The 27,191-nt window shown below is 39.0% G+C and overlaps 1 protein-coding gene across 5 annotated transcripts; it reads left to right on the top strand.

Moving 5' to 3' along the window:
• The first annotated feature begins 8,615 nt into the window (after positions 1 to 8,615).
• On the top strand, positions 8,616 to 25,566 carry LOC111346972 (uncharacterized). Of its 5 annotated transcripts, none has more exons than XR_016000567.1 (5): positions 8,616 to 8,688; positions 9,316 to 9,398; positions 9,755 to 9,848; positions 10,863 to 10,955; positions 16,057 to 18,058. XR_016000567.1 is itself a non-coding variant. In XM_088758520.1 (5 exons), exon 5 carries the CDS (start codon positions 21,261 to 21,263, stop codon positions 24,765 to 24,767), a length of 3,507 nt encoding a protein of 1,168 aa, XP_088614646.1. In that variant the 5' UTR covers positions 8,616 to 8,688; positions 9,316 to 9,398; positions 9,755 to 9,848; positions 10,863 to 10,955; positions 21,247 to 21,260; the 3' UTR covers positions 24,768 to 25,566. The 5 variants fall into 5 exon arrangements, 3 of the variants coding, with proteins under 3 accessions (XP_088614646.1, XP_088614648.1, XP_088614647.1); XR_016000568.1 differs by lacking the exon at positions 16,057 to 18,058 and adding an exon at positions 11,605 to 11,981; XM_088758520.1 differs by lacking the exon at positions 16,057 to 18,058 and adding an exon at positions 21,247 to 25,566.
• Positions 25,567 to 27,191: the final 1,625 nt, after the last annotated feature.

Raw genomic sequence — 27,191 nt, 5'->3', positions numbered from 1 at the left:
TAAACAGCAGTGATAAACATAGTGAACTTGCACATTTTGATTATAACTTGACGTTTCGTGTGTACTCAACATACATTTTCGAAAGTAACCGTTGAAATTTAAAACGGCTATGTAGATATATAACTGAAGTGAGGCATTGAAACCAAGATTAAGCATAAAACTTAACAATAGACAATAACACTAGAGCAGATTCAGAAAGGAACAGCTTTTCACTTCCGACGTTCACGTTGAAAGCTGGCTCAAGTTCCTGAATAAGTAAGGTCTCTGATTTTACAATGGTCGTCTATTTTGCCCTTCGCCAAAATATCAAAATGATCCCACTTGATATTATGTCCAGTGGTCTTGACGTGGTCAGCAATGGCTAAAGTATTGTCATTTTTAGTGAGGGCCTTAAAATGTTCGGTTTTTCTATCGTGAAGCCGTCGTTTAATTTTACCAAAGCAAATTGCTGGGACTATAATGTTTGATAAGCCGAATTGCATCATCGACCAATGTAACAACCATTATAGTCCTAGAAATTTGCTTTAATATAATTGGGATAATGCGACGAAGGGCTAACGCTCGAAACGTCAGCTTTTGTAATCGTTACGGTGGCCAATTTACCATTTCAACTTTGTTGATATGTTCAAATTATAATGGTTGTTACATTGGTGCAATTGCTGGGACTGTACTGGTTGTTACATTGACTAGGGCCTTCTGTTGTTGCAACCTACCCACACTCCATTGCGGGCCTTCTGTTTTATCTGGAGCCATGGGAACACCAATGTCGTCACAAAATTGCAAAAACCTTTGAAGGCTAGCATCAAAAATTTTATGGGATTTTTCAAGAATCAAAAAGTCATCTAGAATATGCAAGATGTTAGGTATCGCTAATTTGTTGCGAGCTACCCACTCCATTGCGGTACTGAGGGCCTCAAAGATCTTACAAGAACTAGCACAACCCAAGGGGAGGCAGCGGTCGATATAATAGTTCCTTTCCCATTGCATTCCCAGTAAGTGAGAGTCTGAGGGGTGTATTGGGATAATGCGGAAAGCACTCCGGACATCCGTCTTAGTAAGAGTACAACCTCTCCCTAAATGTTTGATATATTAAAATTATATTTTACGTCTCTTTACACTATCATTCCTACTGGCGAAGCTCTTCTGGCCCTTAAAGATTTTTTTCATCAACGTACTGTTAAGGAACCTAAATCTGAAACACTACTGCGCTTAGCCGAACTAGTGCTCACACTCAATTGTTTTTCATTCGGGGACAACTTTTTCAAACAAACCAATGGTGTAGCCATGGGTACCAAAATGGGACCTAGCTATGCCAATCTTTTTGTAGGTTTTGTCGAACACCAATTTTTCAGCCAATTCAACGGCTCCAAACCTGAACTCTACGGTCGCTACATCGACGACTATATCGGCGCCACCTCCTCTACCAGAGAGGAACTGACTCAATTCATAACCGCAATCAACTCTTTTCAGCCGGCTCTGAAATGTACCTGGGAAATTTCTGACAATTCTTTATCCTTTCTAGACATCACAGTTTCAATTGAAGGCAACGGTTTATGCACTAGTGTGTATTACAAACCTACAGACTCGCATAATTACTTGTTGTATTCGTCTTCGCATCCATCTCACGTTAAGAATTCCATTCCTTTTTATCAGTTTCTAAGACTTCGTCGTTTATGTAGTGATGACATTGATTTCCACCAAAAATCAGAGTCAATGTGCCATTTTTTCGATAAACGTAGTTACCCTGATTCTGTCGTTCAAGCGGGTTACCACCGCGCCCAACTTATTGATCGACATTCAGCACTACAAACGTCACAAAAGGAAGATTGCGACCGCATTCCATTCACTCTCACGTTTCACCTTCACAACCACTCAGTTAAATCCATCATTCTTAAAAACTTTAAATTACTTCAAAACGATCCAGAGACAAGCACTATTTTTTCGCAGCCTCCGCTCATTTCATTCAAACGCGACAAAAACGTGGCAATTTTTTGGTCAGAAGTTCTTTTCAGACTAATGACCAACCAAGCACTTTTAAATGCGCTCGTGCACGATGCAAAACGTGCCCTTTCATTCACAACCCTGATAAAATATCGGGACCCAAACGATCCATTAAGATCGCCGATCACTTCACGCGCACCTCCGCCTATGTAATCTATTGCATAGCTTGCACTTATTGCAAAAAGATTTACATCGGCGAAACAGGCAGAAGACTAGGTGACCGATTCCGAGAACACCTTCGCGACGTGGAGAGGAATGACAAGGACACATCGAAACCAGTCGCTAGACATTTTAATTTACCTAACCATTCTAAGCAACACCTGGCAATCTGCGGTCTTTCCTTACACTTAGGTAGCACGGAAAGCCGGAAAACTCTTGAACAAAAGCTCATCTCTCAAACCGGTAGTCTAAATCCCACAGGTATCAACGAACGCTTTTCATTCCACTAATTTATCCGTGTTTTTCTCATGCCATGTTCCCATCAATCACGTAGCTCCTTTTTCTACCTTTAAAAGCACACACAACCGACAATTTCCCTATTCGCTACGACGAAGGGCTAACGCTCGAAACGTCAGCTTTTATAATCGTAACGGTGGCAAATTTACTATTTCAACTTTGTTGATATATTCAAATTATTTCTCTACAGTTGTTAGTTACATTTCGGTCTTAAGTTTTCCCCATCGTTTGGCTTCTCTGCTTGACCCTACTAAATCTGAAATGATCATACTCGCATTGCGGGGTTACAGTAAAATGAACCCTTCGAGGGACACTCGGTCACCCATTACTTTACCCATACTCGAAAATATCATCTTGGCCTGCGAACACACAAAATCATCACTGTATAGCAAAAATTAACTCAGGCAATGTATGCAGTTGCTTTCTTTGCGACCCTTAGGGTTAGTGAAATTACTCATCGGGGCATTCAACCTTGTCAAAATATCATCAATACCCGTCAAATTACCTTCATGAAAACCGGGGAGGGTACTGTTACCGCATTAAAGATTGTGTTAAGGAACTACAAGCATTGTGACTCTGCAAACCCAGTAGATATTTTCCTTTACCGAGAGAGACCAATTTGCCCGGTCTATCTTTTGTCAGAGTATATAACTATTCGGGCACAACTTCCAGGACGTCTTTTATGTTGGCCGCATGCCTCCCCCATATCTCGATCTTTCTTTGTAACAGCATTAAAGGAAGACCTTCAGTCTCGTGACCTGGATAATTCGCACTATAAGACTCATAGCTTTAGGATCGGCGCTGCTTCCTGGGCAGCAGCGAAAGGTATTTAGGACACACAGATCAGGGATTTTGGACGCTGGAAATCTAATGCATTTCTGCGATATATACGAACCTCCACAATGGGGTCTCTGTCAGCCTTCCATGCGTAAGTCAGCACCGTTTGCCTATGCTTGCAAGAGGGATACCACATAGACATAGTAGACTTTCCCAAACATGGTACAGATCTGGTGTGCAGGGGCCACTGGTATCTGTGTTATGTTTTTCTTTGCATTACGGTGAATATGGAATATTAGAGTACGAACCACCTCTTAGATTTACATATTAGGTAGGGCCTACTTAGGAGCAGTTGTGCAGGGGCCAACTGGTTCCTAAAATGGCACATGTTCTGAGCATCAATTGAATGTGTAGTCATAAGCCGCTTTAATTTAGGAATAGTTGCTGAACAGGGGCCAGCAGTTGGGCCTTTCGGATAGATTTATTTGGTAGTGCCTCCTATCCACTTCTCTTGCCTGTCAGTGGGTTAGGTTCATACAGTGATTCAGTTAACGGTTTGTAAATTCCTTCTAAGATGACATGCTTGAGTGGCGGTTGCCGCAAGGGCCAACAGTTTCACAAGCATGATCATAATTTTATTAGTATTAAAATGGCAGTGGAGAATAGCTTTCAGTCTATCAATCCCGCCAAGGAGCACTAGGCTGGTTTACTTGCCAGTTTAATCGCGTTGTGTTCTTAGAGGAGTTTTGTTCAGGCACTGTGCATTGCTTGGGCCTCGGGTGGGGCGGCCCTGTCTCTCGGGTCGATCAGGGCTTTGGCGTGTTGGCCCATACCTTTGCTGGTATTGGGTTTCTATTTTCGGATCTAATGTAACTTGATTTGGTATTAAAATATAAACGGCCACTCAACTGAGTGGCCAAATTATGGCAAATAAAGGTTGTCTGTTTAATTCTCCCAGCAAACCGAGCTCACCCCTTGCTATGCATAGTGTAAAACACTTGGTTATGGGCAAGCGAGAAGGAGGCATAAATGTCAAATTGATCCCACTTGATATTATGTAATGGGACTGTAATGGTAGTTACATTGGTAAAACTAAACCACGGCTTCACGATAGAAAAACCGAACATTTTAAGGCCCTCACTAAAAACGACAATACTTCAGCCATTGCTGACCGCGTCAAGGCCACTGGACATAATAACAAGTGGGATCATTTTGATATTTTGGCGAAGGGCAAAACAGACTGTTTTGCACGAAATTATTTTAATTAAGTTACATAATATCCCTAGGGACATTTCTCTATAAAAATGAACATGCGTTTCGAAAATCGTAACGGGAACACAAGGTTCAAGAAAGGGAAAGGAATAAAGAACTGTTAGTACAATTAGCTCAAGAACATTACGGCACAGTGCCTGAAAAGTAATTAGTGTAATACGTTTATATCAGTTTGACTTCACATGCTCATAGGAAAGGAGTGCAGAAATAAATTTCCAAAATTTCCCGAGCTGTCGAGGTCTGAATACAAGTTCAATACACAGACTACCATTGTAAAATCAAAGAGACCTTACTTATTGAGGAACTTGAGCCAGCTTTCAACGTGAACGTCGGAAGTGAAAAGCTGTTACTTTATTAATCTGCTCTAGTGTTATTGTCTATTGTTAAGTTTTATGCTTAATCTTGGTTTCAGTCCCCTCACTTCAGTTATATATATACATAGCTGTTTTAGATTTGAACGGTTACTTTTGAAAATGTATGTTGAGAACATACGAAACGTCAAGTTATAATCAAAATGTGCAAGTTCACTATGTTTATCACTGCTGTTTGTGTCCCACTTTTGATCAAATTACGATGGCCCAAGAACAAAAGTATTTATTCCAGGTTTCTGGGGGATGGAGTGACTAAGGGTATGGACACACCCCATAGACGCAATTCCAGTCCATTGTAGGTCTTCCCCCCTCCCTATCGCCCCCACGATTTTCTCAAACTTCCCTGACTGTTTGCCAAAACCGGCCATTCAAAGGGCGGATGATGCTATCCAATAGATAAACTCTATCCAACTTATAACTGTTCACAATTAACAAATGGTAAACACCACAGCGGAAACTATTGAGTTATGGGTGCCCGCGATAGGTTGCTAAGCACGAAAGAAGCGTTAGATTCGCGCGAAGCGATAGCTGAGAGCAACTCTAGCTTCTTGAGTGCTTAGCAAGCCTCCCGCGTGCATGCACAACTCAATAGTGTACGCTGTGGCGTTTACCATTTGTTTTATAACATAACATTGATGCGTTGTAGCAAAAGAGTTTTCCTTTCTTAAACAAATCTTAAGTGATCGGAAAAAACAAGCACGCGCGGAAAACTAGTCTTTGCATTTGCTCATGTCTGCAGTGCACACCCATGGGCAAATGGCGAACGCTGAATTGACCAATCAGAGCGTGCGCTTTGCTTTGGTCATGTTATAAAACGTACTGTGCTATCCACCAAATAACAATTTATCCTGTAGATAGTAAAATACTGATGACAACTGAAACTTACATACTTAATTACTTGTCTAAGCTCCCAAATAAGGGTAAAAATATTTCCTTTCTTTGACCTGTAAAAAAAAGTTTAACGCCAGCAGTGTATGATATATGTACCTCTAACTAACCAAGTTCCCTGTCTGCACTAAGTTACGGACTGACTCAAGCACAAAGCAAGTGTGCCATAAATGTGAGAGTAAACAGCAAGGTTCTGTAACTTACGGTGTAGACCGTGAAAATGAGGTCAGCGTGATATTTATATCTCTGGCAGTTATTTTCCTAAGCTGAAGTAAATATTGTTAAATAATCCCCAAGAAGAAGTTGATAGAATTACCTACCAATGTTCACTGAGCCCGACTCAAAGAAAGCATTGACCATATTGTTTTCCAATTGATGAATTTATTACTGATATTAAGGCAGGCAGGCGCTTTTAACAGGTTTATTTAATTCAGTCAGCAAAAACTTCATATCTTTCCCGTCAAAGTCAGTAGCATCTTTCGTGCTCTTTGAAGTTGAATTTCTTCTATTGCGTCTATCACTTCCTAGTAAACATTGACAAAATGCCAAGCAGCCATTCTAAATTTAGCCCTACTCCTATAATCACCATGTGCGAGGTTTTTCTGTAGAGATATCACACAATCCTCAACCAATCAGAGCGAGCTCATCTCTTTCATCACCCGAGCGATTATACTTATGATAACAATCTGGAATTGCCTTTGGTTTTGTGTGACTTCCCCTTGAGATTGGTCTTGAAAGATTATCCCCTTTCTCGATCAAACAGATCTAAGACCAAAACCAATCACAACTCGGCCACTCAGACAAGTTTTCTTCCACTTTGGGAAGTTTGCTTGTATTAGAAAAGAGTTTCAGGAATACAGGTTAGGAGCTAACGGAAATTGGTTTAGTCTCAATGGCTAAAACGTCTAATGATCAGGCTCCATGGCTGTTACTGTATTACTGACTTAAGTAGAAGAATTCTAGTCTGAATAGATAAATTTATATAGAGATCTGCTCCAGTCTGAGAAGCAATAACCAATTTTTGATTTCCTCCATTTTTTTTTGACTGAGTTGAGTGTTAAAGATCTTTATTTGTTGACGAGAGAAATTTTCTTTCAGCTAACACTTTCGATCATCTTCTTAGAATCATTTTGGCGCAACACGTTACCACATCATCAAATCGGAACCATGAGTTATATTGAACTTTTTGGAAGTTATGACTTAGGGATTTCTTTGAGTGATGCCATTTTCTATTGGCAGACCGAAACCTTTGTATGTCAGGCTGGTAAAATGTGTATCATTCCCTTACAAAGCCAAAGAAGTAAGGAAACTGAAGTCGAATGAGATGAAACTGGAACTACTGCGCTCATTTTGACCATTAACACTTTAAATCAAATTAAACGAAAACCGTATTTGAAATGCTAAAACTTAAAAAGTCAGCTGGATGGTTACAACATGCATAATAATGATCGAATATTTTTTGAAACCAGTCTTTTACGAGAGTCTGGATGGGGGTGCCTCGAAAACACCAAACACTAAAATTTTTTCATCTATAACATCAAACAGTTAAATTTTAGGCTGTTTAACATCTAACAATAAAAAATTCACTGTAACACTAAATTTGATACAAATGTAAGCGCAAATGGCTTAAAAAAGCGAAAGATAGTAATCAAGACAAACGTGGACATACGGTATGGAATAATATCTGCAATTAGTTTACAGACTGTGTCATTTTGATTACAATTTCGGGTTTGTTCATTGTTTATGTTTCTATCATGGAAAATCATGGGAGACTATTTCTCAGCAGAAGGGTACATTATGCTCGACAACGAAAATTTTCCTCTGTTGTTATTACACTTTTGCAATCTTTCATTTCAAAAAATGTTTAATCAATCATCATGCTCCTTTTACCTACCGGGAAATAGGCTTTTGCGTCCTCATCACTAGCCAATCCTCTCGTTTCTTAGCACATGTTTCAGAAGCAAGCCAGCCTTTGAATCTGAACTCCCCTTGCCTTCCCGTGTCCAAGGTAGCGTCATTTTCGGGTTTTCATTTAATTGACTCTGGATCACAGAGTCATTCACAAGGTGATGTATATGCGCATGCCCGATCGCGCAAACTCTACAACTCAAGGCGCAAATAAGCGCGAATGGCGCGACCAGACCTGGTGAGTGTTGTTGTGTGGGGGTAGAAGCCGTCATCACGTTAACCACGGTATTAAAATTCATCAGGCATGAAATATATATACCTGAAAATAAATAACTTAAGTTAAATTGTTCAACTAAATTACAGTCTAAAATTATTCAATTATATACAAAGCAAAAAGCCTTTTTTCCATGAATTTTCCTACTTTAAAAGGTTGACCAAAAATCATCGGCAATAGATGCATTTTCAAAGAAACGGTCATCGTTACCCTTTAATCGAGTAAATGTGAACTTTATATCAAAATGTTTAATCTGATGATGGAACCTAACGTATTTGAGTTATGCAGAGCACGACACTGGTGTCTAAATGCTGGGAGAAAATGATTATTGACTGATTTCACTGATTCACTTCCTGTTTGCACGTGACGTACACGTAAACCAGATTCTTGAAAAAAATCATTCTTCCTGCTAACCGTTAACCGTCTAGTGGCCTGACTTTTAATAATCAAGTGTCAAGATCGGAAAATTTCAACTGTTAACCGTCAAAGCGTGAGATCCTTGAGGTAAGAACGGGCCATTCTGCGGGTAAGAGCGGCCATTCTGCGGGTAAGAGCGGGCCATTCTGCAAACAGAAATGACTGCGAAAATGACAGTCCAAATGATTTTGTGCCAGAAACAGATGATCACATTTTATTGGCTGTCTCTGAGTGACGTAGGACATATGCAGGGAAAAACTCAAAGAACGGACACAGGAAGCTGACCTTGTTTATAAAGAAGAGCACTGAAGGTTACAAATCTTGGTAAGTTCTGTCTGTTTTAAAACAATCGACATAATGCCATGTACTCACTGCCGTTAGCTTTACATAAGTGAGTACTTGGAGTTTAAAGCGTCCCATCGTATCTCAGTTATGTCATGTTTGATGTGACTTGACGGAAGAAAGTCAATATCTGCGATATAAAATGAAAAATAAGGAGTTAATAAGAACAGTCACAAACAGCGAGAACAGTTTGATGTTTTGAATCCTTTTACAATTACTAGACTCGGTCAATGAAAAGCTTTGAACCAAGGCTAGTAACTTGCATGATTATTAAGTAAGTTACCCTCGTATGGAATATAAAAATCCGGCCTCTTTAGAGTCAACCGCCGTAACACTTTTCACTATCGACCCTGCCTTGAGAGAACTCAAACAGCAATGAGGAAAAATGGAAATCAAATATCTATTATACAAAAGCGTAACTAAACCCATTTATTTTTCTTTATCATTGGAAGGAAGACGAGAGGCGATGTACAATATATTTTACCCGACTGTTACGTGTTCCATCTTTAGTACATGTGTTTTAGTTTTGCACGCCTAACAGTTACTACTGATGGCGGATTTGAAAATGAAAAAAATTGAAACAATTTACTTTTTATCGGGAAACGACAGGCCTCAGTGTTCATTGCTTTTGAGCGCTTGGATTTTCATTAAAACATCAATCACAGCAGAATTGAAGTTTCTCTCTGTACAAGGTAAGCTATTTGTGTGCGATGACTGAGCCTTTTCAGTTTCTAAAATCGAAAATCTAGGGAACAAATTTGACGCCAAATAATTGCATCCGCATCGGGTCTACAAATTCCCACATACCTGTGAAGAAAGTTTATCGACCCTGCTTGAACAGAATTCGAACTGTAATGAAGAAAAAATGGAAATCGAATGTCTACTGTATAACAGTATGGCTGAGCGCATGAGAAGGGGTGTACAATAATTTACCCGACTGCCACGTGTTCCAATTTTAGTACATATATTTCAGTTTTGCATGTCTAACTTTTACCACTACCGGTGAATTTAAACATGAAAAAATTGAAACAATTCACTTTTTTTACAGGAAACGACAGGCCTGCGCGTTCACTGCTTTTGAGCGGTTAGATTTTGCATCAAAACATCAGTCGCAGCAGACTTGAAGTTTCTTTTTGTACAAGGTAAGCGTCTGTGTTCGATGACTGAGTCTTTTCATTTTCTAGTAGGTGTGACTTGCGTGACGAACACAACATAAAGACTAAATAAGGAACACGAGTGGATTTTACGGGCGTTGTTCAATAAAACCCACCGATCCACCTACGTGTTACCCTTAAAAGTATTTATTTAGATAAGAAAGAAACATCGTAACAATTAGCTGTCATTCAAAGGATCCAGTGAGACATTTTATTAACAGGACTATTGTGTAGTACTTTGTTTCTGTTGATGGAAAAAGACTGGTGTCAAAAAATACTCGCTCATTATTATGCATGTTGTATCCATCCAGCTCACTTTTTAAGTTTTAGCATTTCAAATACGGCTCTCGTTTGATTTGATTTAAAGTGCTGATGGTCAAAATGAGCGCATTAGTTGCAGTTTCAACACATTCTACTTCAGTTTCCTCACTTCTTTGGCTTTGTAAGGTAATTATACCAGCCTGACATACAAAGGTTTTTCTCTACCCATAGAAAATGGCACCACTCAAAAGAACCCCAAATACGTAACTTCTAAAACGTTCAGTGTAACTCATGATTACGATCCGGTGATGTGGTAACGTGTTGCGTCAACTGTCACATGTTCCATCTTAAGTACATGTATTTTAGCCGTAAAAATCTTGAACAAAAGCTCATCTTTCAAACCGGCAGTCTAAATCCCACAGGGATCAACGAACGCTTTTCATTCCACTAATTCATTCTTGTTTTTCTCGTTGCCATGTTCCCACCAATAAAGTAGCTCCATTCTCTGCCTTTAAAAGCACACACAACCCACAATTCCTCTATTCGCTCCGACGAAGGGCTAACGTTCGAAACGTCAGCTTTTGTAAGCGTTACGGTGGCCAATTTACCACTTCAACTTTGTTGATATATCCAAATTATTTTCGTTTTCCACGTCTTGTATTTTAGTTTTGCTCGTGTAACATTTACTACTGATGGCGGATTTCAAAATAAAAAAAAATTGAAACAATTAACTTTTTTCAGGGAACGAAAGGCCTCACTGTGCATTGCTTTTGAGCGGTTGGATTTTCATTAAAACATCAATCACAGCACATTTGAAGTTTCTTTTTGTACAAGGTAAGCTATATGTATTCGATGACTGAGTCTTTTCATTTTCTAGTGGGTGTGACTTGCGTGACGAAGACAAAAAAAAAGACTAAATAAGGAACACGGGTGGGTTATACGGGCGTTCTTCCATAAAACCGACCGATCCACCGACGTGTCCTCCTTACAGCTATTTATATTTAGATAAGAATGAAACATCGTAAAGAATCCGCTGGCATTGTAAAGGATACAGTCAGACACTTTCTTAGTAAAGTTCAGAGAGAAATAAAAAATAAACAATTGATATCTCTTCACGGATATGCCTGCAATTTTAAATTAGTGCACTTCTAAATCTACTTTTTATGATTGAAAATTTAAGAAATAAATTTGACACCAAATTACTGCATCCGGTCGAGGTCTTCAATTTTTTCAGATTCTTTTGAAGATAGTCTGTTGACCTTGCTTGAACAGAAATGGAAATCGAATGTCTATCGCCGCCATGAGAGTTTTATGAATCCAAAAAATTTCTCTGTCATTTGAAAGAAGATGAGAAGGGATGTTGAATAATTTACCCGACTGTTGTGTTCCATCTATAGTACATCTATTTCAGTTCTGCATGTCTAACTTTCACAAAAATGGTGGATTTAAAAATGAAACAATGGAAACAATTGACTTTTTTCAGGAAACAACAGGCCTCAGTGTTCTTTTCCTTTGAGTGGTTGGATTTTGCATCAAAAGATCAACCGCAGCACAATTGAAGTTTCTTTCTGTACAACGTAAGCTATCTGTCTGCGATGACTTAGTCTTTTCACTTTCTAGTGGGTGTGAGTTGCGTGACGAAAACAAAGAATAAAGAAGGAACACGGGTGGGTTTTACGGGCGTTGTTCAATAAATTCGACCATATTTCTACTTACACGATACCTTTGAAGACATTTATTTAGATAACAATGAAAACACTGTGGAAATCAGCCGTTATTAAAAAGGATTCAGTTAGACACTCTTAGTAACGATCAGCTAGAAATTCACTAGGTAACAATCAACAATTGATATCTGTTTTATGGATTTGCATTTTGAAATTGATGCACTGGGCAATCATTCCAGTAACGATATAAATTGTTCACGTTATGGTATAGTTTTTTTATAATCGAAAAGTTAGCAAACAAACTTGACGCCAAATGATTGCATTCGCTTCAGGTCTACAAATTCTCAAATTCCTTTAAAGAAAGTCTGATGTGTACTTTTTTTTTCGCTGTTAGGATCATTCGATTACTCAGAAATTAAAAAGGTTTCACTTTCCAAGGCTAAACGATTACAGCGCACAAAGCTATTTTGGTTTGGTATACATGCACCTTTAAACCAGTCACACAACTTACAACTCATTTTTCAACGGGAGGGAGGAATGGGGGCTGCATATCTCACTAAAATTGATCAAGATATTTTATCATCGTAAATTGTTGGAGGCAGGGAGGAGGGGTGTAATGACCCCCATGGATATCCTCCGCTGTTATCGCAAATTTGGGACGAAATAAAAGAAAATGAAAAACCTGGTAAGAGGTCACTGACGAAAACAATGAAGATAGGAAGTAATGAAATTCAAACAAATCAAATTCTAAAAAGATCCGAAAATAATTTTTGATGTACGGGCTGTTTACTCAATTTTAACGACAATGGAAAGGAGTTGAAAAGTGTTAAATCCTCAGTTCAAGTTGAGATAAAGTGACGTCATGAGATACAGTATCCAAAATCACGTGGATTATAGCTGTCTTTATGATCAGTGTACTGTTTTTTTTTTCCGTTGTATGACGCAGTCCCTTATAAGACGTGTCATAAACTTTTAATTTGGTTTGTGTTAAGCTTACATGTGAAACTCACGCCAAATACTCGGTTATAAGACTCACCTCCAAACTACAAGAAATTTCCTCCCCAAATTCTCTCATATTTCAACTCATGTTTTGTCCTGACTTATGTTGTTGTTGTTGTTGTTGTTTTTAATTTATGCTTGGTAAACTTTTGGAGAAGTTTAATTGGCGAAAATTGATTTGGTTTCGCGAGGATACTTGGCCCAGTTCCGAACAACAAGCGCAGAGAGGATTTTAATGAAAAATTGCTTTGCCTTGTAAGCGAACAAGAATGGCGGTCGAGGAAGCTGCTACAATGTCTAGAAAAAAGGAAAATCATGCTATTGTGTGATATTTTGTCCCCTCAGCGGTCAAATAATATAATGTCAGTACACAAGCAGTAACTTTTCCTTTCCGAGGGTATAACTAGACAAAAGGCGAATCACTCTTTGGCGCTGAGCCATTAACTGTGTTTAAAGGCTTGAGTTAACTGTTTATTTATTACTGAATGTTCTGTAATTTCTCAAATGATTTGCTTCAGGCAGTCAATGGATTTTCCTTTAGTTTCATAGACGGCGTGACAAAAAGAACCACTAATAAATTTGACGCATTCTCGACTTTTGTTACATTTGAAGAGTTAACTTTACTGTAAACATCTACAGCCGGGGTGTCTCCCGTCTTGGATGAGACTGGTTCCGGATTTGGATTTCTGATTAAAGATTGTGTAGATTTCTCGTAAAAAGGAAACTAAAATAAGGTCTGTTTTGTCTACCAGCAATTTTACACCGTGTGACCGAGTTTTGTTGGCTCGGAGCAAATTCCGCAGTATCTCGGATCTCATCTCATCCAATATTTCAACCGGCGCGTTAAAAAGTTTCCTGCCTTCCGGGTACTTCCGTGTACCAGCAATAAACTGAAATGACGTGACTGAACGACAGCTGTTTACAAAGAAAGTTGAAAATACTTCTCCACCTCTAGTTCTTTGACTACGATTCAAGATTTTTTTGCGTAGACTCTACGAACGTAACAAAGCAGGACTCGTCATGCAACACAACCCATCCGCGAGCTCGCGCAACAAACAGTTCTTTTCTACGCTTAATCTTCTTTTTCAAAAATGTAAACACCAAAGCAAAAATATATATATCTTATTATATATACTCGCCCGAAGGGCGAGTCAAATACAAACAACGAGTAAAAATACTCAGCGATACTACACAACAAAACGTCTAATAAGAGATTTATTATCTAACACGCCAAATTGTTATTTGAGTGCGGGCGAATTTCGCAAATATATCTGGAGTACAAATATCGCGTGATATTTGTACTCGTCTCGCCCGTTATTTGTACTCTACGAAGCACAGTTGGATAATGAGAACCCATATTATTGATGAGACGTAACACAAAATAGCTACAAACTGCGCATGCTCTGAACATGCTGGCGGCTACTGTTGCCATACGGATAAGAGAAAATGTATCGTATTTGAAATTTTTCCAATTAGATACTCTTAAATGATCACCATCTCCCCCACCGCCTCTGAAATGACAAAATACCCTATGGGGTAAAAAACTTTTGGACGCTTTAAGCCCAAAGGGCCTCATTGACTGACATTAGGTCGAGAAGATTTAGGAGGCCTCTGAGCCTCCCCCAGGACCTAACAAAGAGGACTTTACCTTCGCTTAGTAAAGAAAAAGGATACAAGGGCATATGAAGCGCGTGAACAGAAGTAGACAATGTCTGACGTAAGATAATATTTTTTGGTACTCTGTGTAGCAGTCGTTTCCTCTCCAAAGGGAAAATGCGAACTAAAAGCTTGTGACACGCAGACAAAGAGAACCCGCACGGGCACCGACCAGCGTGGATTTTTCCAATGAAAATCAAATCCTAAACGGGTAATTATAGAATCAAAGTGTTTGTTGAGTAAGATGGAGAAAGAGATGAATATGTAACGGACAGTTTCAAAATCGAGCGCTATTCCTGGTTGTAACCATAGCTAGTAGAGGGGACTGGTTATGAAACCCGGTAAAAATCAAGGGGTTAAACAATAGCGCGGTCGGGAATGTTGAACAGACCCGTCACGTGACTCTGACCGTGCACAAGTTCGATGGCGGACGGTGTACACGATCTGTTTGTGTGGGGAGAGGATTTTGAGGCGATCTTGGGTATTTTGGAAGACGATGGCGAAGTAGAGGAACAATTTTCCGTCGCAGTTAGAAATGTAAGCTGAAAACGTTGCAATTTCGAGTTGTAATTTTCCACTACTGAGCTTAGATTTGCCACAGATGGGCTACCCGACGCGTGTACAAACGAAATTCAACAAACGCTCGCGTATAAACCATGCTTATATATTGCCATTTCTTTAAAGGCAATCTTCCTTAGAGCTCCTGCGAAACAAGGAAGATCACGTGACTAAGGGAAAACCATAACAAAGACATCGGCCTTTGATGTTTACCGGGTTTCATAACCAGTCCCGGAAGTACGGAAATGCAGACTTTCGTGTTCTCGATTTGACGTCATATCACCCGCTAGAGCCATTAAAACTGGTCGTGGGGCAAGATGGCGGCCGATTTTGCGTATTTTGACTGGGCACAGAAAATTGAAGATTTGAGCAAATAAAAAAATTTTTGCACAGAAATACTCCAAAAAATACGCTTATTTTGTTAACCGAAAAAAAATTTCGGTTTTAGGTGCACTTTAACTTTTTCCGGAAGGTGGACTTTGGCAATTTTCTCATACCTGAGAGTAGAGAATTCCAGATTTTTGGACCAATTCTTAGGAAAGAACAACGCATTTTTTCAAGCCTTGAGTGTTCGGTATAAAAATTATCATTAACAGAAGATCGGCCGGTAGAATATGAGTGCACCTCAGAGATTCTAGTAAATGCTCGCTTAATATTTTCAGTAGCATGATTGTTAGCAATGTCCCCACATGATATTACAAAGACGATCAAAGTAAATAAAAGAAAAGGGGTAAGACATTCGATTTTAGGAAAAGCGGAACAGCATGTTGCTTATAGTCCTTAAAGTAAATCAAGCGCAGAGCTCGCTTTTGAATGAAAAGTAACTTATTTAAATAAGACGGTGCAGAGCCCCAAGCACAGATGCCATAATAAAGATAAGGACTAATAAGGGCTTGATAGATATTTAAAAGGGGACGTGCTGGAATAGTATGTCTAAGCCTTGTAAGAATTCTCACGGCTCTACTGATCTTTAAACAGATTAGTTCAATATGGCTTTTCCAGGAAAGTTCAAAATCAATCAGAACACCAAGATATTTGACAAATCTTTCTTTTCCAAGGTACATGATGCGTTTTGAGCTGGATCGTAAACTTTGATGGAGGGATTACGGGGGCGGATCCAGGATTTTTTTGAGAAGGGGGTGCACCACTAAAGAATGGCGTAACTAAATGGTGACCGGACGTAAACAAATTGTGATAGCGAATACGAAGAAGGCTTTTGCCTAGGCAATAACATAATATGAACTGCTGAGGATACATATCAAACGATATAGTACTTCAACACCAATAAACCACATAGTTTTTTTTTTTTGCTGAATACCACTTGTATTAGAAAGCCGCAGTTCATCTCAGGGCGGGGGGGAGCGCACCCCCTGCTCCCTTCCCCTTGATCCGCCCCTGGATTATATGTTAAACATTTCTGCGTGGGATGGAAAAGCGCGTAGTTGGTTTTTCTAAATTTAAGGGTTAGCTTGTTAGCTAGAATTCAGTCACTGATATTACTTAGTTCAGAATTAACTACCTGTTCAAGGTTATGAAGATTCAGGTTTGCATAAATAATACTTGTATCATCAGCAAATAAATAGAAGGAAAAGTGCTTTGAGGAATTAGCTATATGCTCCATCATTTGTCCTTATGCGTCATATTTCGAATGTTTGGCCAGATTCGACTTAGTAACCTTGCACGCGAGACGCGTGGCTCTGTGTAGCAAGCTTTTCGAGTCTCTCACGTCATGCCCGGATCACAAACTCGTGCCTGTCTTAACTCCTAAGAGAGAACACAGATATAATCTAAGACAGTCCAGGGCTTATGCCATGCCCCGTACACATACAAATCGTTTTAACAACATTTTTATTCCAAGTATGTGTACATAAATTTAAATTTATATACATATATAGAGAGTTTTTCGCATTTATGATTTTATTATAATTTCAATTCGTATTTGGAACTCATTTATTCCTCGTTTTAAGTAATTGTAACGCAATTCAGTCTACGGACTGCCATGTTCGATATTCTAATAAACTATCTATCATTAAACTATCTATCTACCTATCATTATATCATTCACATACAATAAGAATAAAAGTGGGCCCAGCACAGAGCCCTGTGGAACGCTACACTGAGTTGTTTAACTATCAGAGATGTAAGAGCCATTTGCAGTGGTTTGTTTCCTTTGAGTTAAATAAGAACGGAACCAGTCATTTATGGTGCCTCTGATGCCATAAAAATCAAGTTTTCGAAGAAGAATAGAGTGATCCACAGTATCAAAGGCTTTTTCAGATCAATGAAGAGTCCACAAGTGAATTTACCACTATTCATGTTACCGTATTTACCCGTGTATAATGCGCACTTTTTTCTACAAAATAACCATCAAAATCGCGGTGCGTCTTTTACACGGATTCCATTGTATGTCACGCACGTCCTAATTTCCATACCTTAAAAACACAAAAAAGTAACACATTTAAAGCTTTGATTAAATAACTTATTTTCAATGAAAAGTTATAGGTAGATATTAAGTTTTTACTCTAAAATCAAGAGGAAAGACAAAAGTTGCTAAATATTTTCGCAAGTGTGCAAAAAGGCAGATTTCAAAGTGAATATGTATGCAAATTTGGCCGCTTGTGAAGAGATTTCATCTTACATGGAATTTTTCAAGGAGAAGCAAGAGGAAAGCGAGCGAGAAATATTTCAGGACAAAAGCTTCATTTAAAGCAGTTCTTGATTTGCTGTTATAAGCGAAAAACGCGTGAATTTCTTATGTATACAAAGCGCACGCAGTGGAGTTCATCGTGGTTATATTGTTGTTTACTTAACAGTACGGCCAGAAAATTGCATAGCCTTAGTTTGAAAATTCTAAAAATACGACAATAATGACACAAAATCATATTGTTGCTCACTCATAATATTTACCGGGCCATGGAATCGTCAAATTAGCTAGGCCTTGCTTGAAGTCCTAAAGTTTGATTTTAATAATGTCATATAAATAACTAAGTTGCAAAAGATATTGATGTTAACGATATTGTAAATTTCTTATTCTTGTCTTAATAAATAATTGTACGAATATTTAACTTGTCTTTCTTGCCATGAAAAACTTCTTTCTCTGATAAATTAGGTTAAAAACGAAGGTGCGCATTATACACGGGCGCGCATTATACATGGGTGCGCATTATACACCGGTAAATACGGTACTCTGAATTGTGTTAACAATATCCAGAATTGCAGGTTGAGTATTATGACCACCCCGATAGTTATGAATTTGTTTAGTCTTTAATACATTAACTTTTCAAATATTCTATTGAAAATAGGCAACAGAGAAATAGGTCTGTAGTTGCTGGCACAGGACTCAACATCATCTTTATAAACTGGCACAATCTTGGCAAGCTTTAATTTGCTAGGGTGTTTGTCCTGGATGACAGATAAATTGTAAGTGTTAGCCAGAGGCTGGCTAATGATGTGTTTACAGCCTTTTAGAATTTTAACAGGACAAGAGAACATGCCATAAGACTTGCAAAGAGGCAAGGCCTGAATTTGGGCACTAATATCAGTGGGAATAATAGGTTCAAAATTAAAATAATTTGGAAAACGATTATTAGATAGATATACTCATTGAATGAGTGGTTAGAGGGTGGTAATTGGGAAGCAAGGTTATGTCCAACACCAGCAAAATGCTTATTCAGCACATTAGAAATTTCAGTGGGGTCAGTTGAGAGACTACCATTGGATCTTTTGATACTGGAGATTTGTTTAAGTTTCTTCTTGGAGGATGATGTTAGGTTATTAATCCGGTCCCTTTCCAGATTTCCTTCATATTATTCGCACTCAGTTCAAAAAAGGAGTTATAGTAATTCCTTTTACTTTAACGAGTTAACAATAATAATTTGTTACGATACAATTTATACTCATCCCATTGACCATCATGGTATAACTTGTTCTTCCTACGTATAGGTGTGAGTAAGCCCTGTGATTATCGAAGGCTTTGCCATCAGCTTACATTTATGTTTCGATAGTGTCTTAAAAGGTGCATGCTTATCAACTAGTTTGTTAAGCTTATTGTAAAAGACATTGAATGCACAGTCAGCACCAGAATTAGGGGGGCACGTAATTAACTGAAGATCATTGTTAAAATCAGTTTGATGAAAGATCCTGTTTGCGGATTACTCTGTTAAAATTATCTTTAAACTTGTTAGATAGTAGGCAAACCTGTGAGTAGTAATCACTAATGTCAGACACAATGTTGCCACTCAGTACAAACTTTTCCGAGCTATTAATAAAAGTATTATCAATTAGGGTAGCAGAGCTACCATAAGATCTTGTGGGTTTATCAATAGTTGGGAGTAGGGATAAAATCTGTAAAGTTTCAAAAAGTTTTTGACGATATCCACAGCTCTCAATTTTAAGGAGATCTATATTGAAGTCACCAAGAAGAATAATTTCCTTATTCCGGGTGCAAAGAGCTTCAAGTTTTCTTGACAGATAATGAGTATCAAGCTCATTAAGCAGCTGACTCTGTAGGTCTTCAAGATTTTCATTGACTTCTAATATTATTATGGAAGATAGATAAGAGGTTATCAGACTGGGCTAGCCTGTGTTTTTGCCTATGAAAATTACGAGGAGAAAAATAATTAGATCTAAAGTGACTATGGGTACTGCTGTCGATATTAACCTGACGATCTGGAGGTATGTTGAAGTGGAAGAGGTCAAGGTCAAATAAGCTCTTAAATTTGTCAAGTTGATTTCTGGACGGAGCGGATAAGAACAAATTGATATTAAATTGCGGATGTGCAGAGGCAATATCTTTGCACTCATAGTAAGGAAATTCCTTAAGTAGTAATTTGTTTTCTCTCTGTACTCTTTTCTCACGCAATGGCGCGATGAGGAGAATAATTAATCATACCTTAAGCATTCCTGTGATCACATCCTCACGATGCAGACATGTCCGACTACGATGCAATTTATAGTCCATAAAGCATGAATCAATACGCAGAACCATAGCATAGCACAGCTTACAGTTTTGAGCCAGATCTTAGCTTCGCTAAAATCATCCATAGAATAGAGCTTGAAGATGTGAGACGTTTCGGTTGCTCTCATGAGGACAGCTCCGCCTTTGGCCCAGCAAAATTTAAATTTTAGTCGTTGTTGACGCTTCTTTGATTCATAGAGTAGCTGTTGTAGCTTTGGCGTTAACTGTTCGAAAATTCTTGGCGAGGTGAAAAGCGCATCTTGAGGCAAATCCACTTCAGAAGGATCTATCGTGGATATTCTATTTCTTTGCTGCATTATCTCTTCAATGGGTGATCGACGGGTAAATTTACATGTGATGGCGTTGTACGAAGAGCTCGTGTCTTGATTCCTTGCAGGTCTCTTCGGGACACGATGTGCTATATCGATGTCGTTAATGGAGACACTAGCACCGATCTTTTGAAATATTTTAGTACAGAGCTCGGTCGTTGCCATCGCAGTCTCGTCAGGTAGCTCTGGTATTCCTACGAGCTTCAGATTATATTGATAGCTGTAGGCTTCCAAGTTATCAATGGCTTGCGCTAGGTCGTTTACTTTCTTAGATATATCATTGAATGAGGCTGAAAGTTCCTTAAATCTTGCAGTTGCTGTTTTCTGGAAAGCTTGCAAGTCGTCATATTTATCACTTACAAACTTAACGCTGTTTTGCAAATCTTTCAGGGATCCCGAAGCGCCATTGTTTTTGCTGTTCCGATTGCTTCTGTTGAGTCTCAAACAATGACTTCCAATCATATATTTCCTTCGTGCGAGCTGATATTTGGCTTTTGAGGTCATCACTTTCCTTTTTGGAGTTTGATAGTCGATGGATTTGTTAACCATATTGAGTTTAGTCAGTGAGGGGTAAGATTGCTATCACAGCTCAGAAACACACGTCCACCTTGCTTAGTATCCACAAAGCAAAAAAAGGAGAAGCAGCAGATTACGGCAACTTAGGAACAGTGTTCCAATCGCTTGGTAGTCATGAACAACCGCAAGTAGTATGGGTGTGCAAAGCGTGAGAAAAACAGAACGGGAGAAGTTGTGTTCTCCTCTTCCTCCCTCCCATCACCCCTTTCTCCCTTACTCTAGCGCCGTATAAATTTTGGGGTCAAGAATATTTCTTTAACACCTTAAAATTGTTCATAAAATCTCTTTCGAAAATAGTGTCAAAAAAATTTTGTACTCGTCGCCAACTGTTTGAATCTATCACTCTTGTGTAGAATTTTTCATTCATTATTTTTTCAAACTTACAGCAAACAAGACCACAATGGACAACATAGAAGAGGTTATGGACACAACAGCTTTCTTAATAGTTCTAATGGTCGCAAGATTCCTTCTAAAAACAAGTCGTGTTTCACAACAAATCGAGTTGTGTAAGGAATGTTTGATTGTACTAAACAGTCAGGGGCTGAATAAAGATGGACCAGGTCCTAACTCAATTTTCCTTGAGTGTATCCTTATCATGATGGTCGAAGCGCACGATGCTATGAATGATCACACAAATAAAGAGAAATACCTTAAAGATCTCCTTCTCCTGTACCAGGACTCTGGTGACACCTTCAATCAAGGAAGAATAACTTTAAAACTCGCGGACACACTTCACGATCAATCAAAGTTTGTGGAGGCCAGAAAATATTATGAGTTAACTACAAACATCATGAACAAGAATGGTGACAAACAAGGAATAGCAATTTGCCACGGAAACTTAGCAGAAGTATATTACTTTCTTGGAGAATGTGACAAATGTAAAAGACTTCTGGAAAAAGCACTTGCCGTCGCAGTGGAAATCGACGACAAAAAAGGAGAAGCAACAGATTACGGAAGCCTAGGAACAGTGTTCCAATCGCTTGGTAATTATGAAACAGCGCAAGAATATTACAAGAAAGCTCTTGCTATCAGAATTGAAATCGGTGACAAAGAAGGAGAAGCAGCAGATTACGGAAACCTGGGAACACTTTTCAGGTCGCTTGGTAATTATGAAAAAGCGCAGGAATATCACAAGAAAGCTCTTGCTATCAGAATGGAGATCGGTGACAAAAAAGGAGAAGCAGCAGATTACGGGAACCTAGGAACAGTGTTCCAATCGCTTGGTAATTATGAAACAGCGCAGAAATATCACAAGAAAGCTCTTGCTATCAGAATGGAAATCGGTGACAAAGAAGGAGAAGCAGCAGATTACGGAAACCTGGGAACACTTTTCGGGTCGCTTGGTAATTATGAAAAAGCGCAGGAATATCACAAGAAAGCTCTTGCTATCAGAATGGAGATCGGTGACAGAAAAGGAGAAGCAGCAGATTACGGAAACCTAGGAACAGTGTTCCAATCGCTTGGTAATTATGAAACAGCGCAAGAATATTACAAGAAAGCTCTTGCTATCAGAATGGAAATCGGTGACAAAAAAGGAGAAGCAGCAGATTACGGAAACCTAGGAACAGTGTTCCAATCGCTTGGTAATTATGAAACAGCACAAGAATATTACAAGAAAGCTCTTGCTATCAGAATGGAAATCGGTGACAAAGAAGGAGAAGCAGCAGATTACGGAAACCTGGGAACACTTTTCGGGTCGCTTGGTAATTATGAAAAAGCGCAGGAATATCACAAGAAAGCTCTTGCTATCAGAATGGAGATCGGTGACAAAAAAGGAGAAGCAGCAGATTACGGGAACCTAGGAACAGTGTTCCAATCGCTTGGTAATTATGAAACAGCGCAAGAATATTACAAGAAAGCTCTTGCTATCAGAATGGAAATCGGTGACAAAGAAGGAGAAGCAACAGTCTACGGAAACCTAGGAGCACTGTTCAATTCACTCGGTGAACATGATAAGGCTCAAGAATATCATCAGAAAGCACTACATATTAGAGAGAAAATTGGGGACAGAGAAGGAGAAGCAAGTTCCTTTCGAAACCTAGGAGTTTCTTTCCTGTCACGCGGGAAATATCCTATGGCTGAGAAATATCTAGAGCGTGCACTGGGAATAAGTAAGAAAATTGGTGATAAAGAGGGAGAAGCGGCAGATTACGGACATTTGGGGATAATTTCACATCATCTCAAAGAATATGAAAAGGCTCAAGAATATTACAAGAAAGGCCTTGCAATCTTCAAGGAAATTGGCGACAGACGAGGAGAAGTAGTCCACCTAGCAAACTTAGGAGCATGTTTTAAATCGCTTAACAAATGTGAAGTGGCCGAAGAATACTTCAAGAAGGCTCTTTCATTGAGCAAATGTATTGGACTAAATTTCCATGAGTTCCAATGCCTTTGTAAGCTGTCGATGTTAAAGCTATCACAAGTGAATCAAAAAGAAGCCATTTCGTACCTTTTTCAGTGCATCGAGAAGTTCGAGACGTTGCGGGATTTTGTTCAAGATAACGATCAATTTAAAACATCGCTTCTAGAAGAGCACGGCACTTACCCCTACAAGTTGCTCAGTAACCTGCTTTCCTCCACCGGGAATCCAAGGGATGCTCTTTATGTTGAAGAGCTGAGACGGGCAAGAGGCCTGGCCGACTTGATGGCAGCCAAGTACTCTGTTAAAGAGCAGATCTCAGGCAATCCACAGTCATGGCAGGGCATTCAAAATATCATCACAAGGGAAACAGACTGTTCATGTCTTTACATTTCGATTGAAGAAGAACATGCACGGTATTGGATTCTCAAAGCAACTGGAGACATTCATTTCTTACAAAAGAAAGTCAGTCTGGAGAAACGTGTGGTGACCCAATTAGTTCCTAGTTTGGAGGAGTTCTTTACAGAAAGCTTTCTCAGCCTTGGCATCTTACCCCAACAGAATTGCGAAGATAGATCACTAGATGATACCGAATCGATCTCAACTCACTGTGAAAATCGCGAACTCATGCGTGATTACGATCCAAAAGATTTTAAGAGTAATCTTATCTCGTGTTACGACATTATAATCGCTCCCGTCGCCGATTTACTGAAGAAACCCGAGATCATAATTGTCCCTGAGTCCTGTATGTACCAAGTACCTTTTGCAGCCATAAGAGATGGAGAAGGAAAATATTTGGCGGATACTCTCAGGATCCGCATCGTTCCCTCTCTGACAACTCTAAAGCTGATCCAAGACAGTTCCCCAGCCTATCACAGTCAGAGTGGAGCACTGATAGTGGGTGATCCTAAGGTTGGTGAGGTGCTTTTGAAAGGAAAACGCAGGATCATAACATCATTGCCAAGTGCAAGAAATGAAGCACAGATGATTGGAAGACTTCTTGGAGTCACACCTTTGATAGGAGACCGTGCGACAAAGGAGGCAGTCCTTAACGTAATAAATTCAGTAAGTCTAATTCATTTCGCTGCCCATGGCGATGCCGAAAGAGGAGAGATTGTTCTTTCTCCTAAATGTCCCCCTAACTTTATTCCAAAAGACGAAAACTACCTTCTGACGATGACGGAAATTTCACAAGTTCGGCTGCGAGCTAAACTGGTGGTACTTAGCTGTTGTCACAGTGGACGTGGGCACATTAAGGCCGAGGGAGTTATTGGAATCGCTCGAGCCTTCTTAGGATCTGGTGCTCGCTCGGTGTTAGCGGCACGGTGGGCCATAGAAGACACAGCCACGGAGGCATTCATGAGATGTTTCTACCAAAACTTGTGCCGCGGTAAAAGTGCCAGTGAATCTCTCCACGAGGCCAGGAAATGGCTGAGAAAGAGCGGCTTCGACAAAGTTTCTCAATGGGCTACGTTCATGCTCATTGGTGATAACGTGACATTTGAGTTTGGAAATTGGCCAGTGTCTAAGGCCCCCAAACAACCATGAGAGAAGCAAACCGTCTGTAGTGGAATTAAGTGGATCAAGTAAGACTTGCAACTGTCATTGAATTTCCTCCCTGTAGAAAGGGGACACCATCCGTGAAGGGCAACAGTGATAAAGAAAACTGTTTTGTGAAAGCTCATTAGATAACTACGTGTAATCATCTGAAACAAGAAAGATCATAATTCAGAGTTTATGAACCGGCGGTTGAGCTGTTAACAAACAGCCTTCCTTTTGAACAAATATTAAGTCATAAGTCAAACAAACAAATTTCGAGCGAGTATTTTTCGAAAGTGAAATAATTAAGTCTAGCCAAACAAATTTAAAGCTATTCTTTGTAAGTGATTAGTTTTTAAAGCTCTATACATTGTATCTAATGTATATAGCACCCAAGGTATTTCTCAACCTTGAAATCACCTGAACATTCTTGTTAACCGGAAACTGTCTTTTGTCCTATTAATAATGACGAGGTATTTTCTGACAATAGGAAATGGTTATGAAATGTTTCTACAGTTCTTTCTGCAAGGAAATTTAAAACCACAGTAAAGTTAGTAAAGCATAGTGATACATTGTATCGCTCATATTTTTTACATGAGAACTGATTGCCCGAATGAACATTTTTTTTTTCCGCGGGCTAAATCTTTCAATGATTCCACGAACATACGTCTAAAAAAAAGGTTCAGACTAGCTATAGTCAGAGGAGAAATTAGTTTTTAAACGATTTAATACTGATAGACGTTTATCAGATATGTATTGAGTTTTAATCCAGGCGAAATTTTCAAATAAACTACACGAATTTTGATTAGTCGAACGGTTTTTCTCATAATTGAGTAATGATCGAAGAAGAAGAAAGTATCAAGTCAAAGTGAATCATCTCGTACAGATAGAGCATGCCCAGTTTTCAACTGAGTGTCCAAAATCCAGGCATCGTCATTAACAAATGAGAACTCAAAGTAAAAAAGAGAAAATCTGCTTGAAGCGCGGGAAAACGCGAGGAACAAGGTCGTGATTGGTTTTAGTTTTACATTTGATTTGTTAAGATGATAGGGTGAGTTTTCTAGACCAATCACAAAGCAGAGTAAAGCAAGACCGAAGCAATATTCATAGAGAAAACTTTTAATTAATAATGCGCCTTTATATTATGTTTAATTCGAGTTGTTTTGGCATGGAGAAAGAGCGTAAGTCTCTAAAGAAACTGTGGGACTGCGTCGGCTGGGAGCTAACGCTCGAGATGTTAGCTTTAGAAACTCTTTGCGGTGGCTAATTTACATCATCAACTCAGTTGATACAACCAATTTATCTTGCTTTAGGAGAGTCAGATCGAGAGAGGAGATGGCTGACGTCAAAGATTTAAGAGGAAATGTGGCCAAAAATCGAACCGTTTTCAAAATATGGTGGCAACAGCCGAAAAATCGATTCGGCTCATATTCTGAAGTTAGGAAGGCCTTATGGTGAAACAAAGCATTGCATACTTCGTTTGGCTGAAATCGATTTATTTTCGAGAAAATCGACAAAAGCTGAATTTCGCCCAGATGCCGCTTTTGAAGCTCAAAATTTCAGACGAATCTCGGAGCGTCGCGCCACGAATTGAAAACATTTGGACCAAAAAAAACTACCAAATCTTGAAAAACAACATCAATACATAATTTGACAGCAATTTGAGCAATTCTTGATCATTTATTTACACAACGTAATTGAATTTATCCAACCTTCTTCTAAAAATAGGTCAAAACTAGCCTGTTATTCAACTATGTGCTATACAAAATAATCGACTGAAAATCTGGATTTTGGAAGGTGAAGTGTGGTTCTTTTTGATATCCAAAGGATTTTTTGGGGAAATGATTCAGTGCGATTTAATCAGATTTTTAAGTTGGATAAAATGAGCTGATTTGACGATGCCGTCAGTTTTTCGAAAATGTACACATTTACACGCAAACTCGATTCAGTTTCGCATTTTACATCCAATCTACAGCTTATTTAATATAATTTCATCGTACCGTCCATATTGCTGTACCACAAAAGGGGATTGCAGTCCTGAAATTGTTGCATTGCTCCCATAATAGCGATATAACATGGCAGGATAGTCAACACCTCCTGATAATGATTGTTTACAAAGTGTATCTCAGGGTTTCTCTCTTTCCATTTCGTTGAAAAGGAGGCTGTCATTACTTCACGTAAGAGATCTTTGTTTAAATATAAGTCTTTAACTAAATCGCGAACCGAATGTTGGCGAAATGTTGCTAGTTCAGAAATATGTTTCTCGTGTGCGGAATAACGCTAATTATTCAAAATTCAGGGTCCACAGAAATCGACAACTCCACAGAAATACAACTTTGGACTGTGGAGCACGTGGCTACAGGAACTAAGGTCGAGTTTTACATAAAGGAAACTGGAGCAAACAATTTATTTAACTCCTATCCTTATTGAGTT

This window comes from Stylophora pistillata, chromosome 4, assembly GCF_964205215.1.
Source record: "Stylophora pistillata chromosome 4, jaStyPist1.2, whole genome shotgun sequence".
NCBI classification, from domain to species: domain Eukaryota; kingdom Metazoa; phylum Cnidaria; class Anthozoa; order Scleractinia; family Pocilloporidae; genus Stylophora; species Stylophora pistillata.
Note: the sequence above shows the minus strand (reverse complement) of the source record. Positions and strands in the feature narration are given on the sequence as shown.